This window comes from Notolepis coatsorum (assembly GCF_963971535.1).
Source record: "Notolepis coatsorum genome assembly, chromosome: 3".
Taxonomy (NCBI): Eukaryota; Metazoa; Chordata; class Actinopteri; order Aulopiformes; family Paralepididae; genus Notolepis; species Notolepis coatsorum.
The window spans coordinates 54,728,982-54,742,299 of NC_140167.1; the positions used below are offsets into that span (position 1 = coordinate 54,728,982).

Here is a 13,318-nt window from a genome sequence, read left to right on the forward strand (position 1 = left end):
AGATGGTGTTGGGTCTCGTGGTGTAAAGGAGGGAGGAGCTTACAACTGGCCCCTCCCTATAACCCAGTCTGTCTTCAAGAGACAAGGAGCATTATGGATGTTGATATCATATTCAATACGTGATAAAACTGCTTTGAATGTATTGATTTATTTACATGCGCCACCAGATAGCCTTTCATCCTGCCTGACTGATGCTCTCTCCAAAGCTTTAGCAGCACGGATGAGAAGGAGGAGGAGGATGGGGGGGGGGGGGGGACCAGCCGGCACAACAAAACCAGGAAAAGACCGAAAACAATTTAAAACTCTGCATTGATCCAGCGCTAGTGATTGTACATATATTCCACAGTCCCAAGGGCCCCATTCCTGTGTCTCTTAAATGCAAAGGGAAAAGAGAGAGGGAAATAAGAATAAAGATGGCGCTAGGCAAAGGCCACAGTCGCTCACCCAGTTGGGGGTAATGTCCCTTATATAGAAGTCTATTGATCTCTGCAGTCTGCCTGGCCGCCTGCCCTCCCACTGGACAGCACACACACACACACACAGACAGAAGTCCAGAAGGTGCGGGTGGGGCATGATGGATATACCTGCCAATACTACTGAACAAACCTGTTAGCTAATTGCCAGCAAAGACAATTATCCTTGTATTGTTTCATAATGGAAACACATTACAGAAGTCTAATATACACACAGGGAGATTGGATGGTCGGACCGTGGAGGCCATGCGGGCAGCATTTCACTGCCAGAGGCCAAGCGGGTCACTGCTGAGAGGGAGTAGCAGTCACCCTCACAGCCACCAGCTAGCTAGTGGCAGAACAAACGTTATTTACCCTCAGAGTCACCAGCTAGCTAGTAACATAACCTGTTCTTTACCCTCACAGCCACCAGCTAGCTAGTAACAGAACATGTTCTTTAGGCATCTCAGCCACAAGCTAGCTAGTAACGTAAACTGTTATTTAGGCATCTCAGCCACCAGCTAGCTAGTAACGTAAACTGTTATTTAGGCATCTCAGCCACCAGCTAGCTAGTAACAGAACATGTTATTTAGCCTCACAGCCACCAGCTAGCTAGTAACATAACATGTTATTTACCCTCACACAGCCACCAGCTAGCTAGTAACATAACATGTTATTTACCCTCACACAGCCACCAGCTAGCTAGTAACATAACATGTTATTTAGCCTCACAGCCACCAGCTAGCTAGTAACATAACATGTTATTTACCCTCACACAGCCACCAGCTAGCTAGTAACATAACATGTTATTTACCCTCACACAGCCACCAGCTAGCTAGTAACATAACATGTTATTTAGCCTCACAGCCACCAGCTAGCTAGTAACATAACATGTTATTTACCCTCACACAGCCACCAGCTAGCTAGTAACATAACATGTTATTTACCCTCACACAGCCACCAGCTAGCTAGTAACATAACATGTTATTTACCCTCACACAGCCACCAGCTAGCTAGTAACATAACATGTTATTTACCCTCACACAGCCACCAGCTAGCTAGTAACATAACATGTTATTTACCCTCACACAGCCACCAGCTAGCTAGTAACATAACATGTTATTTACCCTCACACAGCCACCAGCTAGCTAGTAACATAACATGTTATTTACCCTCACACAGCCACCAGCTAGCTAGTAACATAACATGTTATTTACCCTCACACAGCCACCAGCTAGCTAGTAACAGAACATGTTATTTAGCCTCACAGCCACCAGCTAGCTAGTAACAGAACATGTTATTTAGCCTCACAGCCACCAGCTAGCTAGTAACAGAACATGTTATTTACCCTCACAGCCACCAGCTAGCTAGTGGCAGAACAGGACTGTAGTATGTATGTAAATGTAGCAGGGTGGATTATCCCTGCTTTGTGGGAACGGTTGCTGGCAGTCACAAGGTAGCTGGACACAGTAGAGCTCCGTCTGACTGCACCCTCGTCTTTGGGCCTGGAGCGTCAAACTGGGGCCCGGTAGTGGGAGTGAATGGGGCCCGGGATTTACCAACCTGGTCTGGTACTCTGGTCTTCCTCGCCTCTCCGGTCAGCAGTACTCCCCAACTCGCTCCACTTCCCTGAATACCTCCTTTAGCCCTCCCACACCTAGTGACTGATATGCATAATTAGATTCGTTCCTCCCGCAAGCAGTACCCTCCCTTGATGACCACTAGAAACCTTACAATGAAAAGGAGAGAGTTGGGTAGGAAGGGGTTAACTGTAGTAACGTTACCCACACCAAAATGGTTAATACTGGGCACAGGAATAGACACGCACACAGAATCCCATCTAATGTTTAATGTTAGTTGTACGGTTCAGTTACAATGATTTAATAGGAGTGATCAAATGGACTGAAGTCCCCCTATAGCTCCGTTTGTAACTCAATACCTCATAGACACGTATATTATACACCCACCTCTGGGTTAGTATCAGGGATAATATACTTCAATGTGTTTGACTCATCACCCACGTCTGGGTCGGTACCCTGTGTAATACCTCTACCAGGCTTTAATTATATGGCAAGAACAGTACCTCTCTAAGGCTTTACTTATGATGCACCAGGTCTGTAACCTCCCCACAGGGAAAGGGTTAATTAGATGGGAAAATATTATTAAAGAACAAACACGTTATCACACTCAAAGGAAATCAAAAGTGTGGGCCCACTGTACCAGAACAAAAGTCCTATGCTAATGCCGGCCTGTAATGTTGATGGGGTACCCCTATGAACTGTAGTTAGCAACCATTAGCTTCGCCCGTAGGCTACACCACACTGTGTACTGTGTAATAGCTCCGGAGCATTGATGCTCGATTGTACTCAACCAAAATGGCGGCCTCGCCGTGCCACCACCGTCCAGGTAGCAAGATGGCGTTGAACGCGCTCGTCGCGGGCGCTAGCAAGCGGGGCTGGAGCAGAGGGGCAGTAGCTGGCTGAGAGCGTGGGCTGGATGATGGCGACCTCTGCTGGACGGGAGAACTCCTGTGCTCTGAAGACAGCCGGTGCAGATCAGCTGTCGAACGCCGACGAAGCCTGGTTGTTGACAGCCGGCTCTGGGTCGACGCGCGACGATACTCTCTGGGTCCCAAACAGCCCAACTGCTACACGGTTATACTGTTGCGCAACGTGGCGGACTATACCACCGGTCTTCTTCAGCGCCTCGCGCTCGGGGTACACTGGAGTCAATATAGCCGTTAGCAGCATGCTACTTATACCGTCACACTGCTACTATAACCCGCTACCTATGGACATTAGTCTTTGGGTTCAGTTTCTCTTACCCACGCACTATCACGGATAATTCTAGAATAACCCGTCACTAGCAAGTATGTCTCGTCACCCGTCGCTCGCTCCGGCAGGGCTCTCTGGTGGTTCTTTAACAGGGCTATTCCAAAGCACCCCCCCCGTTGTAGCTGCGACCGTTCACGGCTACATCCCAAGCTGAAGAGAGCTTCCGGTTCTTCCCACCTCCAGGTGATTCCCTCTTCCTCGTTGCCTGCCTCTCTCCCGTACACTCTCTGCCTGCCACCGCCCCCTGCTGGTACCGCCAACTAGTCACACAGGGAAAAGGATGGGTGAATATGATCCAGAGATACTGTTTATAATCCATATTCCAGCCGATAGAAGAAGGAGGAGCCTGTGTCATTGTTCGTGAGAATATCAATGGAAACTAGTCAACATGTCTTTGTGCACAAAGGGGAGATAAAAGGCAAGTCAGCACTTCTGAATAATAGCCATATTTTCAGGGTGCTACATACAGTATGGTTATGGTTTCTCACTGCTTGTGAATTTAGTGCATGTTAATAAATACTGTATTATGTAATATATTGTACTAGAATTTGGCATACATTTTTAATAAAAAAAAATTATTTATCCTTCATTTATCCAGGAATGTCCCATTGAGATACAAGATCTCTTCTTCCAGGGAGTCCTGACCAACACGGCACACAACAAGTTTCAACATAAAACAGGGCATTAAACAAAAAACATTCAATTCAAATATAAATACAGAAGGCCATTTGTGCAGTGGCAAGGAGCATAATCAGATCAGCAATAGCATCAGGTAAAACAGTTACATGTTTCATGAAGGGCTAATCGTAGCATACCTTTAAAAGCATTCACAGTAGGAAGTGCCTCTAGACAAAATTTTACTTGCAGCGTATTCCATAAAAAGGGAGCATAGTGGGAGAATGCAGCTTTACCAAGCTCTGACTGCATCAAAGGAACATTTAAAAACATCCCATTTGCTGCTCGTCTGGTATTAAAAAAGCAAGTATAAAAGGACAGAAGTCTGGAGATATATAAGGGCAGCTTACCTAGCAATGACTTAAGGATAAAAATCAACATGTGTGATTGTCTTCTTTGGTACAGAGAGGACCATCCTAAGGACTGATACAAAGTGCAGTGGTGGGTGCGAGAGCCTGCACCCGTTACGTAAAAAAAAAACATAGTAATATGTTTGAGAGAAAGGATATTATAACTCTCTGATTTTAATACCACTTGATTGTTTTGACTGTAAATGTCTTATCTATTGTCGTGTTTATATGTTTTGGGTTTGACCCCAGGAAGAGTAGCTGATGTTCTGCATCAGCTAATGGGGATCCAAATAAAATTAATCAGAAACACATGTTCTTTACCTTGGAAAGAACTATTGTGTGACGTTTTGGCTATACTGGTATAAAGATTTTTTTTTATCTACTCTTAAAGACACGCTGCTGTTATAGATGTTCACAATGTAGTCCTGTTCAAACGCTGCATTAGGCGAAGGTCCTGGGCAGTACCAGCGCCTCCGCTAGGTAAATCAGATCACGACGCCATATTTCTTTTACCAAGCTACAAACAACGAGCCCGAGAGGCTGTTGTGTCGCGAGAGGTGAAGCAGTGGTCCGAGAGCTCAGAGGCCATGCTACAGGACGCACTGGGGGGCGTAGACTGGGGGATGATACAGTCTAGCTCCAGTGACATCAGTGAATACGCTGATGTTGTTGTTAGCTTTATAGCAACATTAGCTGACGGTATTGTCCCCACAAAAAAGGTACGGGTTTTCCCAAACCAGAAACCGTGGGTGGACAATTCCATCCGAGTGGCCCTGAATGCTCGTACCGCTGCTTACAACTCAGGCCGAGCATCGGGAGGTATGGAAGAGTATAAGATAGCAGCCTATATGCTACGCAAGGAGGTGCGGGCTGCTAAATGGCGATATGCGAACAAGATGGAGACACAGATGGCACAGAACGACACGAGAGGCTTATGGCGGGGAGTACGAACGATAACTGATTATAAAGTCAGTCCCCCCTCAATAGTGAGTGCTGATGAGTCGCGGATGAACTAAACTCCTTTTACGGCAGGTTTGGAGCGAGCAGTGGCGACGTTAGCTCACCGGCTAATGGCGTCACTGACGCGCCGGCTGCTGCGGGAAGGGGGGGCTCATCCACGGGGGGGGGGGACACACACACTCTCTCATTGACGGAACACAGCTTGAGATTGATGTTTAAGGGTATAAATACTCGGAAAGCAGCTGGCCCAGATGGGATAACAGGAGGAATACTTCATTCCCGTGCAAACCAGCTGGCCCCAGTATTTACATATATCCCTGGCTGAGTCCATGGTCCCTGCCTGCTTCAAGATGTCAACCATAATCCCTGTGCCAAAACACTCCTCTCCATCAAGCCTGAATGACTACAGACCGGTGGCACTCACCTCTGTGGTCATGAAATGCTTTGAGAGGCTGGTCAAGGATTAAATCTGTGCGTCCCTCCCTAGTAACATAGTCCCCACCAGACTGGTTGACAAGCTGATCGATCTGGGTCTGAGCTCCGCCATGAGCGCCTGGATCCTGGATTTTTTTTTTTTTTTTTTAACTTTATTTTTTAGCGTTTATCGCTTTTCTGGTCAAGCATGACCGACAGAAACAGGTTGAAATGGGATGTAGAGCAGGGGAAGACATTCTGAGAAATGACGGCGGGTCCGGGAATCGAACTCGTGTCCCCCAGATCCGTGACGAGCACGGTTTTCCCCGACGCAGAAATAGCGCCGAGATATGCGGTGAGCTACGGGAGCTCCCCGATCCTGGACTTTCTAAGTGACAGGCCCCAGGCGGTCAGGGTGGGGGGTCATACCTCCAGCAAAATCACCCTGAGTATCGGGTTCCCCCAGGGCTGCGTTCTGAGCCCCCTGCTGTACTCACTGTACACACACTGTGTGGCCAGGTTTAGCTCCAACTCCATAGTGAAGTTTGCGGACGACACAGTGGTGGTGGGGCTGATCTCTAACAATGCCGAGAAGGCCTATCGGGAGGAGGTTGATGAACAGCCTACTCCTGAACATTGGTAAAACCAAAGAGCTGATCGTGGATTTTAGGAGAATACAGCAGGGGACACACGCCGTTGTGGATAAACAGGGCTATCGTAGACAGGGTGAGCAGTTTCAAGTACCTGGGAGTCCACATCACAAAGGACCTGACATGGTCTACACACATAGATTCTGTGGTGAAAAAGGCGAAACAGCGCCTCTATCACCTGAGACAGCTAAGGAAGTTCAGAGTATCGGGGAAGATACTCCACTCCTTCTACTCCGGGGCTGTAGAGAGCATTCTGACTGGAAACATCACTGCCTGGTTTGGAAACAGCACGGCACAGGACAGGAAGTGGTGCGCTCAGCTGAGCGTACTACTACGGGTATTGCACTACCACCCCTGCAGGACTTATATAACAGGAAGTGCAAATCCAGAGCCTGTAGAATTATGAAAGACCCTCAACACCCCAACAACAGCCTGTTTAAGCTGCTGCGGTTAGGCAAGCGCCTACGGTCACACGCTGCAAGAACAGAGACTCCGGCTCAGATTCTTCCCCCAGGCCATCAGAACACTGAACACTGAACTCTCCACTAACAAATACACATGAGCACACACACACAGACACACACCACTCATGCGGCAACCGCTAAAAAATTCACTTTAAACAAATGTCACTTTAAAAAAATAGAATCTTTAGAAACACTTTAAAAGAAGGAGGTACTGTATAGTTTAGATACAGTAAGAGTTAACATTGTAAATTGTATATTGCATAGTAGTGTATATAAGAACCAGTTTCTCAGGAACCTAGCATGTCTTTTTTTTTTACCATGCATATCTTGTGTCTTGTATTTTTTCTATGCCTATTTTATTCTATTTTATTATTGTATTTTGCACAATCAATGCGGGCAAGACGACCCGCATTTCACTGTATGCCCTGGTATGTATGTGACAAATAAACCTCTTGATTCTTGGTCCTAGGATGTTTGTGTAATCTTTCAGAGTACCTCGCCAAACCAAAGGCCTTGAACTCACAAGTCTGTAACCATTGGATATGAATTAAAATATTGCCATGGGGGAAACATTTTATAAAATAAAATACTTTATCATCCAAGATCTTTCTTTCATCTTCCAAGAAATGTATTGTGAGCTCCCCTGCAGTCTGGTTCCATTGTATGGAGACGGCGAGGTTGCAGTGGTCTTGCTAGTATCTGAGACAGGCTGCTCCTCCTGGATGAATGCCCTGTTCTACAAGCTGCTCAGACTACTATTTTGACAGGCGCTGGATAACGGTGGGTCCAAAGCAATCACATCTCTGACTTTGACAAATGGCTGTGCCGTGGCGAAGTTGAAAATAACACACATCCACTTTAATCCCTTTCTTGATTAAATCGAAGGCACGTCTTTCTGACATCATGTGATTCACTCACACAGCACCAGCCACCACACACACACACACAATCTGAAGGATGTGTCTATTGAAATTATATTATGTATGTGGATATGAGATTGGAAGTAGAGATAGATGAGAGAGAGAGAGAGAGAGAGAGAGAGAGAGAGAGAGAGAGAGAGAGAGAGAGAGAGAGAGAGAGAGAGAGAGAAATTAATTTGTTCTACATATAACGGAATCAGTAAATTAATAATGTCACATGCAAAAAAAAATAAAAAATTTAAGTGTAACTGCAGAGATTGTGCCACAGAAATAGCACTCCGTATGGCTCGAGAAATAATCTATGCTGTGAGAGAAAACAGAACGGCCGCAACACACCCAGACAATTATTCAAACTCTATTCCTGGACAATTTCTGTGAAGTTTTCTAGCAAAAAAAAATATTTTTGTCTGGAACTTCGCTCTCCCCCCCCGCTCCCGCTCTCTCTCTCCCTCCCTCTCTCTCTCTCTCTCCTCTCTGTGTGTCCGTCAGCACTACCTAGGAACGGTTTGCTTTTGTTGCCACACTCTCCCTTCAGCTCTGTTTCCTCCTCGCAGAGTCCAATTGGAGCGGGAGGAAAATGAAGAGGAGGAGGTGGGTGGGGGTGTGTGCGTGGGGGGGGGGGTTTGGATGGATGCATGGAGGAGAGTTAGGGTAGAAATCAGAGAGACAGGGGGAGGGGGGGGGGGGGGGGTATAAATAACAATGATGAAGTGAGCTTGCATTGATCCAAACCGCAGTTGAGAGGTGGGTGGTCCTTCTGATGCTTAATTGCTGGTCATGTGTCCAAAGGTTGCTGCTATTACCACCACCACCACTACTACTGCTAGGAGTGGTCTGTCTCTCATTAAGCCCTGGGGGTTAGACTGAAATAAAGAAACAGCAGCTAGCCTATTTGAGGGCTGGGGCACGAATTAGGACTGATAGAAAAAGACAAAGTGATAAGAATTAAGAAGACTGATGGACAGAATGATAAGGGGACAAATAGAGAGGGGGGGGGGGTGTAACTCACACACGACTCCGCCTTCCTGGTCCTGGAGAAACCTGTCCAGGATGATACGAGCCATCAGTGCAGGAGAGAGATCCACCTGCATATAGAATGAAGAGATCAAAAAAGAAGAGAGAATTAGGCCTAATGAAAGCAAGGCTATATGGGCAATGGGGAGTTACGGCTGTTTCAAAATAAAAGATGCCGTGGATTATTACTATTTCAAAATAAAAGATGCTGTGGATTATTACAGTTTCCCTTTCAGATAATGGTCCATTGTGAGACCTTCGGAGTACAGTAACTCCCACATATCCATTTGGAAGTGTGAAGATAAAAAATAAAAAAGGCAGAGAATTATTCTACTGAAATAACACAGCTTGTCCACATTAAACTGATGTCATACAGATAATAATGATAATGGCTCGAAATTATATTGTCCCGTTTCAAAAAACCTTGACCCAACGTTTCGACAAGCGCCCGCCTGGCACAAATCTCTTTTGTGAGCCTCGCTTTGGCACTAACCTTTCCCACAGGAAGAAGATGGTGCTTATTAGGCAGCCAAGCAACCCCACTGAAATGCCTTCACCTCTGTCAAGACTGAACGGAAGACGGTAGCCTCTCATCTCGTATGAAAAGCAGCACAACAATAACACGCCCAGGCCAGGCACAGGCTTTAATCATATGAGGATTACGAAAGGCAAAACCACAGGGACCAGAGGAGGAACGGACAGGGGGGACTGTGGGAACCAGGCTGCCGAACGGGATGCGGAGGACCTATGGCTGCTGCAGTCTTTGAACGGGAAGACACCTTGAGAAGTGTGTGTGTGTGTGGGGGGGGGGGGGGGGGGCTCTTTGGTTCTAGGATCAGGGAGAAGCCCTGACAGGTGGAGGAGTAATAAGGACTGATATGGAGGCTGACTGACTGACTGGCAGTACAGTATTTCATAACATCCAGTGTGTAGGGCTGTTGTCGACTAAAGGAACTCATAACAGACTATTAGCCGTGGGACTTTGTCGACTAATCCATCAGTTGGTTTAATACGAGGCCTTGCACGGAATGTTTGTGTCGTTCTCCCTCTTCCAGCATGGCTCCCTGTAACATAGCAACCATCGTTTTGGTCGCTATGTGCAAAACAACGGTTGCTATGTGTTGACATATGAGAAATAGATCAACAAAAACACAATAAGTTGGTGTCTTATTACCGGATCTTATAAACAAGTCACAGCAGAACAGTAACATCATGCTTTTCCAATGTTTTACCTACTCTACCACTGCATAGAAATTAGCGATTTTCTTTTCGGTTACAGGCAGCCATGATGGAATTTATTGCCTGTATTTATGCCTCTTCTATTACTCTGCTCATACCTGTACCATACCATACTGCTATGACGCCCGAATTTCTCATCTCATCTTAAGAAAGAGAACTACAAACATTTGTGGAAAGGCCGCAATCGACAAATCTGTACAGTACATCAGTATTTTGCCCACATGCAGCTGTGGAGAAAGACTTGTGGAAATCTAGTGCTGCTGCGTACCAGAGAGCTGCTCACCGTTTATCAGGAAATAACCTGCTTATGTTCGCAGTATAGCAAACAATATAAAAAACAACTTAAAAAACGACCCAACCGACTTAACAAATCGACTAGAAGGGGGCCAATTCACTAGAACAGAGTGTCAATGATGAATGCTACCACAGTGCAAAGTTTAATTAAAACCATCAAAAACAGGTTCCAAATATGTTGGAACAAAACATGCAGCCTTATGCAAAAAGAAATGCTTTTAATTGTGTCTGACGGACCCCCAAGTCATCCCTTTTGTTTGTTATTTTCCTGTTTTAATTTAAATTAGTTTAGCTTTTGTTCCATCTGTATGAGTTTTCTTTTTGTTTTGCCCTTATATGTCATGTTTCTGTAAAGCACTTTGGAACAAACTGGTTTGTATTTTAAAGTGCTGTATAAATAAAGTCGACTCGACTTGACAATTTCTTTGAAAACACGCATTTGGGCTGTGTCTAAACACAATATGATGTGCAAATAAGGAAACACGTGAAATGATTCCCCACTGTAGTAATTACTCATTAAATCCCAGATCATCGTGAGGAGGGGGGGGGAGAAGGGGAATAACACCACCCCTGGTAGACTTTGCCGTTCCTAGTGGGAGCTACTTCGTTATGAAGCGGCTACTGCTCTCTCGCAGCCAGAGATTTTTTTTCCGCTTGTTAGCATAATTGGGGACCAAAAGTGAATTTGCCCTCAGCTTGTAGTGGAGATTGGACTGTTTTATCTCCTCTGTGATGCTTCCTGGAAGCGCTGGAAGCAGAGAGAGCTTTCTGTCTAAACAAAGTCCTTTTTTCTTTTTACCAGCGGTAGTATTTGTTAACATCTCCATAATACTGCACAAAGAAAGGAAGCCAGCAGGAAGACCAAACATGTCTATAATTATTACAGTGTGAAGAGACAGTCTTTATCTTCATTAGGACCCCCCTCGCTCAAACAGCATCCTAGACACAGCTTATGTAGCCTACAGCTAACACCAAACCCCAACCCCCTCCCCCGTCTAACCATCCTCCCTTTCTTTCTTTCCTTCTCCTCTCTCTGTCTCTCAGTCTCTCTCTCTTTCTCTTCCTTCTCACTCCATCCCTGTTGGTACTCATTCCCCCCTGTACTCCATTCACATGTGTGGACCTCTGAATAATAACGGCAAGTGTCTGATTCCCAGTAACCCACATCACGGCTGACAAATGAGAAATGGCGACATTACCAACGCCGGGCCCAGCCTGAATAAGGACCGCCTGATTAGTTCAGGTACTTGCGTCTCCCTAATTTTCATATTAATCACGAGTCCCCGTGTTTCCGTCCTCAAGTCGGATCGTGGGGCACTTCACGAGTTTAACATGTGACTAAGATTCACAGGCCCTTGAATGTCTGCCGAGCGTAATTACTGCTCAGAGAAAACTCTGAGTCTTAGGGTTTTATTAGCCCCCGATGCTAACACGCCGTCGCGGCCGGCTCAGAGCTCCCCCTGGCCTTAAGCAGCGGATGTTTAACTGACCTTTACGCGAAGAAAGCGGCATATAAAATATACAAAAAACAACTACTTTATAGTTTAGCGGTCTATGCTCATAGGAGACTTCTGTTCTAGGGGCAATTTTTTTTTTAATCCATGGATAGTTCTCATCATTGTTAATCATTTCCCCCCTGTTGGAGATATATAGACTCATAAAGGGCTGAGACTACATCAATTAGCTGTCTGGGAGACCATGAGTGCTCGGTTTAAATGTTAAGTAGCATATTAAAATGACAGTTAAATGGTTCATAGACAGTTATCTCTGAGCTGAGTTTAATCCTTTGAAGAAGAAAAAAAAGAGAGAAAAAAATATCATATGTCAATTAAATGGGAGAATGAATAATGACAGTTAGCTTTGAGGTGTCACTGATGCATGGGAACTATTCTGATTTCAGATTTAGAAAAAGAGGAAGGGGCCCGGAAGCGGCGTGCTCGGGTTTTAAAAGCGGCAATAAAAATTCTAATTGTCATTTAAATGTTTGAGAAAGGGACACGCTGCGCCATTTGAATAATCAAAATGAATTGAAACCGTTAAGGATAACAATTTGTCCAAGGGAGACCCCAAATAGAGGAAAACATTTACTTTAAATAGGTTTTCAGTCAAAAGAAAACAGGACAGGCAGAACAGGTATATCATAATAAAAGAAAAAGAAAACATCTGCAGTAATTGTATTCTTTTAATGGTAAATGGCTGCCTTCGCTGCATTCCTTCATTGGGGCAGATATATCAAGGCTGTGTCTGTTTACTTACAGCTGGGGACTAAAAGCTAATGGTAATTGTTAATCTGTGGACATGCAGCAATGCAACTCTTATCAACGTGACAGGCAGGAGTTTGGCCAACGTCAACAGCGAAAAGGCCTGCGGCGCACGGCTATCTCCATATCTCCACATGTCCAGTGTTCTTACAACCCAAAACTGATTACTGTGTAGGCTGAAGGACAACATTCATTCTCTTTTAAGACCGCTAAACTAACTGGCCTACAGTGTTGTAATCAACATGTCTCTGAGAGGACACTAATTCAGGGACCCGTTTTAATCGTCCCCAATACCCATGCGTGGGTCCCGACACGCACTTTGGAAAACAAAAAAATACACCAACCCTCTCACGCCCACCACTTGATTGGGTCATTAATCCCTGAAAGCTAAAACATGTTAACCTCGACTCTATAGAACCAGACTTAAATCGTTTTTCTTAGTGCTTTCATCTGTGTTAATGTGAATGTAGCCAATACGTCAAACAAGGAGTCGGATCCAGAGCCGAACCGCTGATGTATAAACAGATGAAACAGAGGAGTCGACCACCGAACCATCATCGCATGTCCACAGTTGGCTGTTTAACTGTGGCAGGTTTGGAAGTCAATTTGGAAAATGACATAATAAAAACACACACCCAACGTATTTTCACATCTGTTCAAAAGTAAGGCAAGAAACTTAATTGCATTAAATAATTGGTTAATAAGAGTGGACCATTTGACCAATTTTCATAATCACTAACAGACAAGGTGGTGGGGGGGGGAGAGACCAAAGCTGCAAACAGCTTCCTGAA

General features: G+C 45.3%; 1 protein-coding gene across 2 annotated transcripts in view; it reads right to left on the reverse strand.

The window, feature by feature from the left end:
• The window catches only part of cdin1 (CDAN1 interacting nuclease 1), a 146,906-nt gene that overhangs the window by 85,855 nt on the left and 47,733 nt on the right, over positions 1–13,318 (reverse strand). For both annotated transcript variants that reach the window (XM_084311652.1, XM_084311651.1), the window contains one exon: positions 8,729–8,804. In XM_084311652.1, coding sequence (XP_084167778.1) covers positions 8,729–8,804 — 76 coding nt within the window. The remainder of the gene's footprint in view (positions 1–8,728; positions 8,805–13,318) is intronic.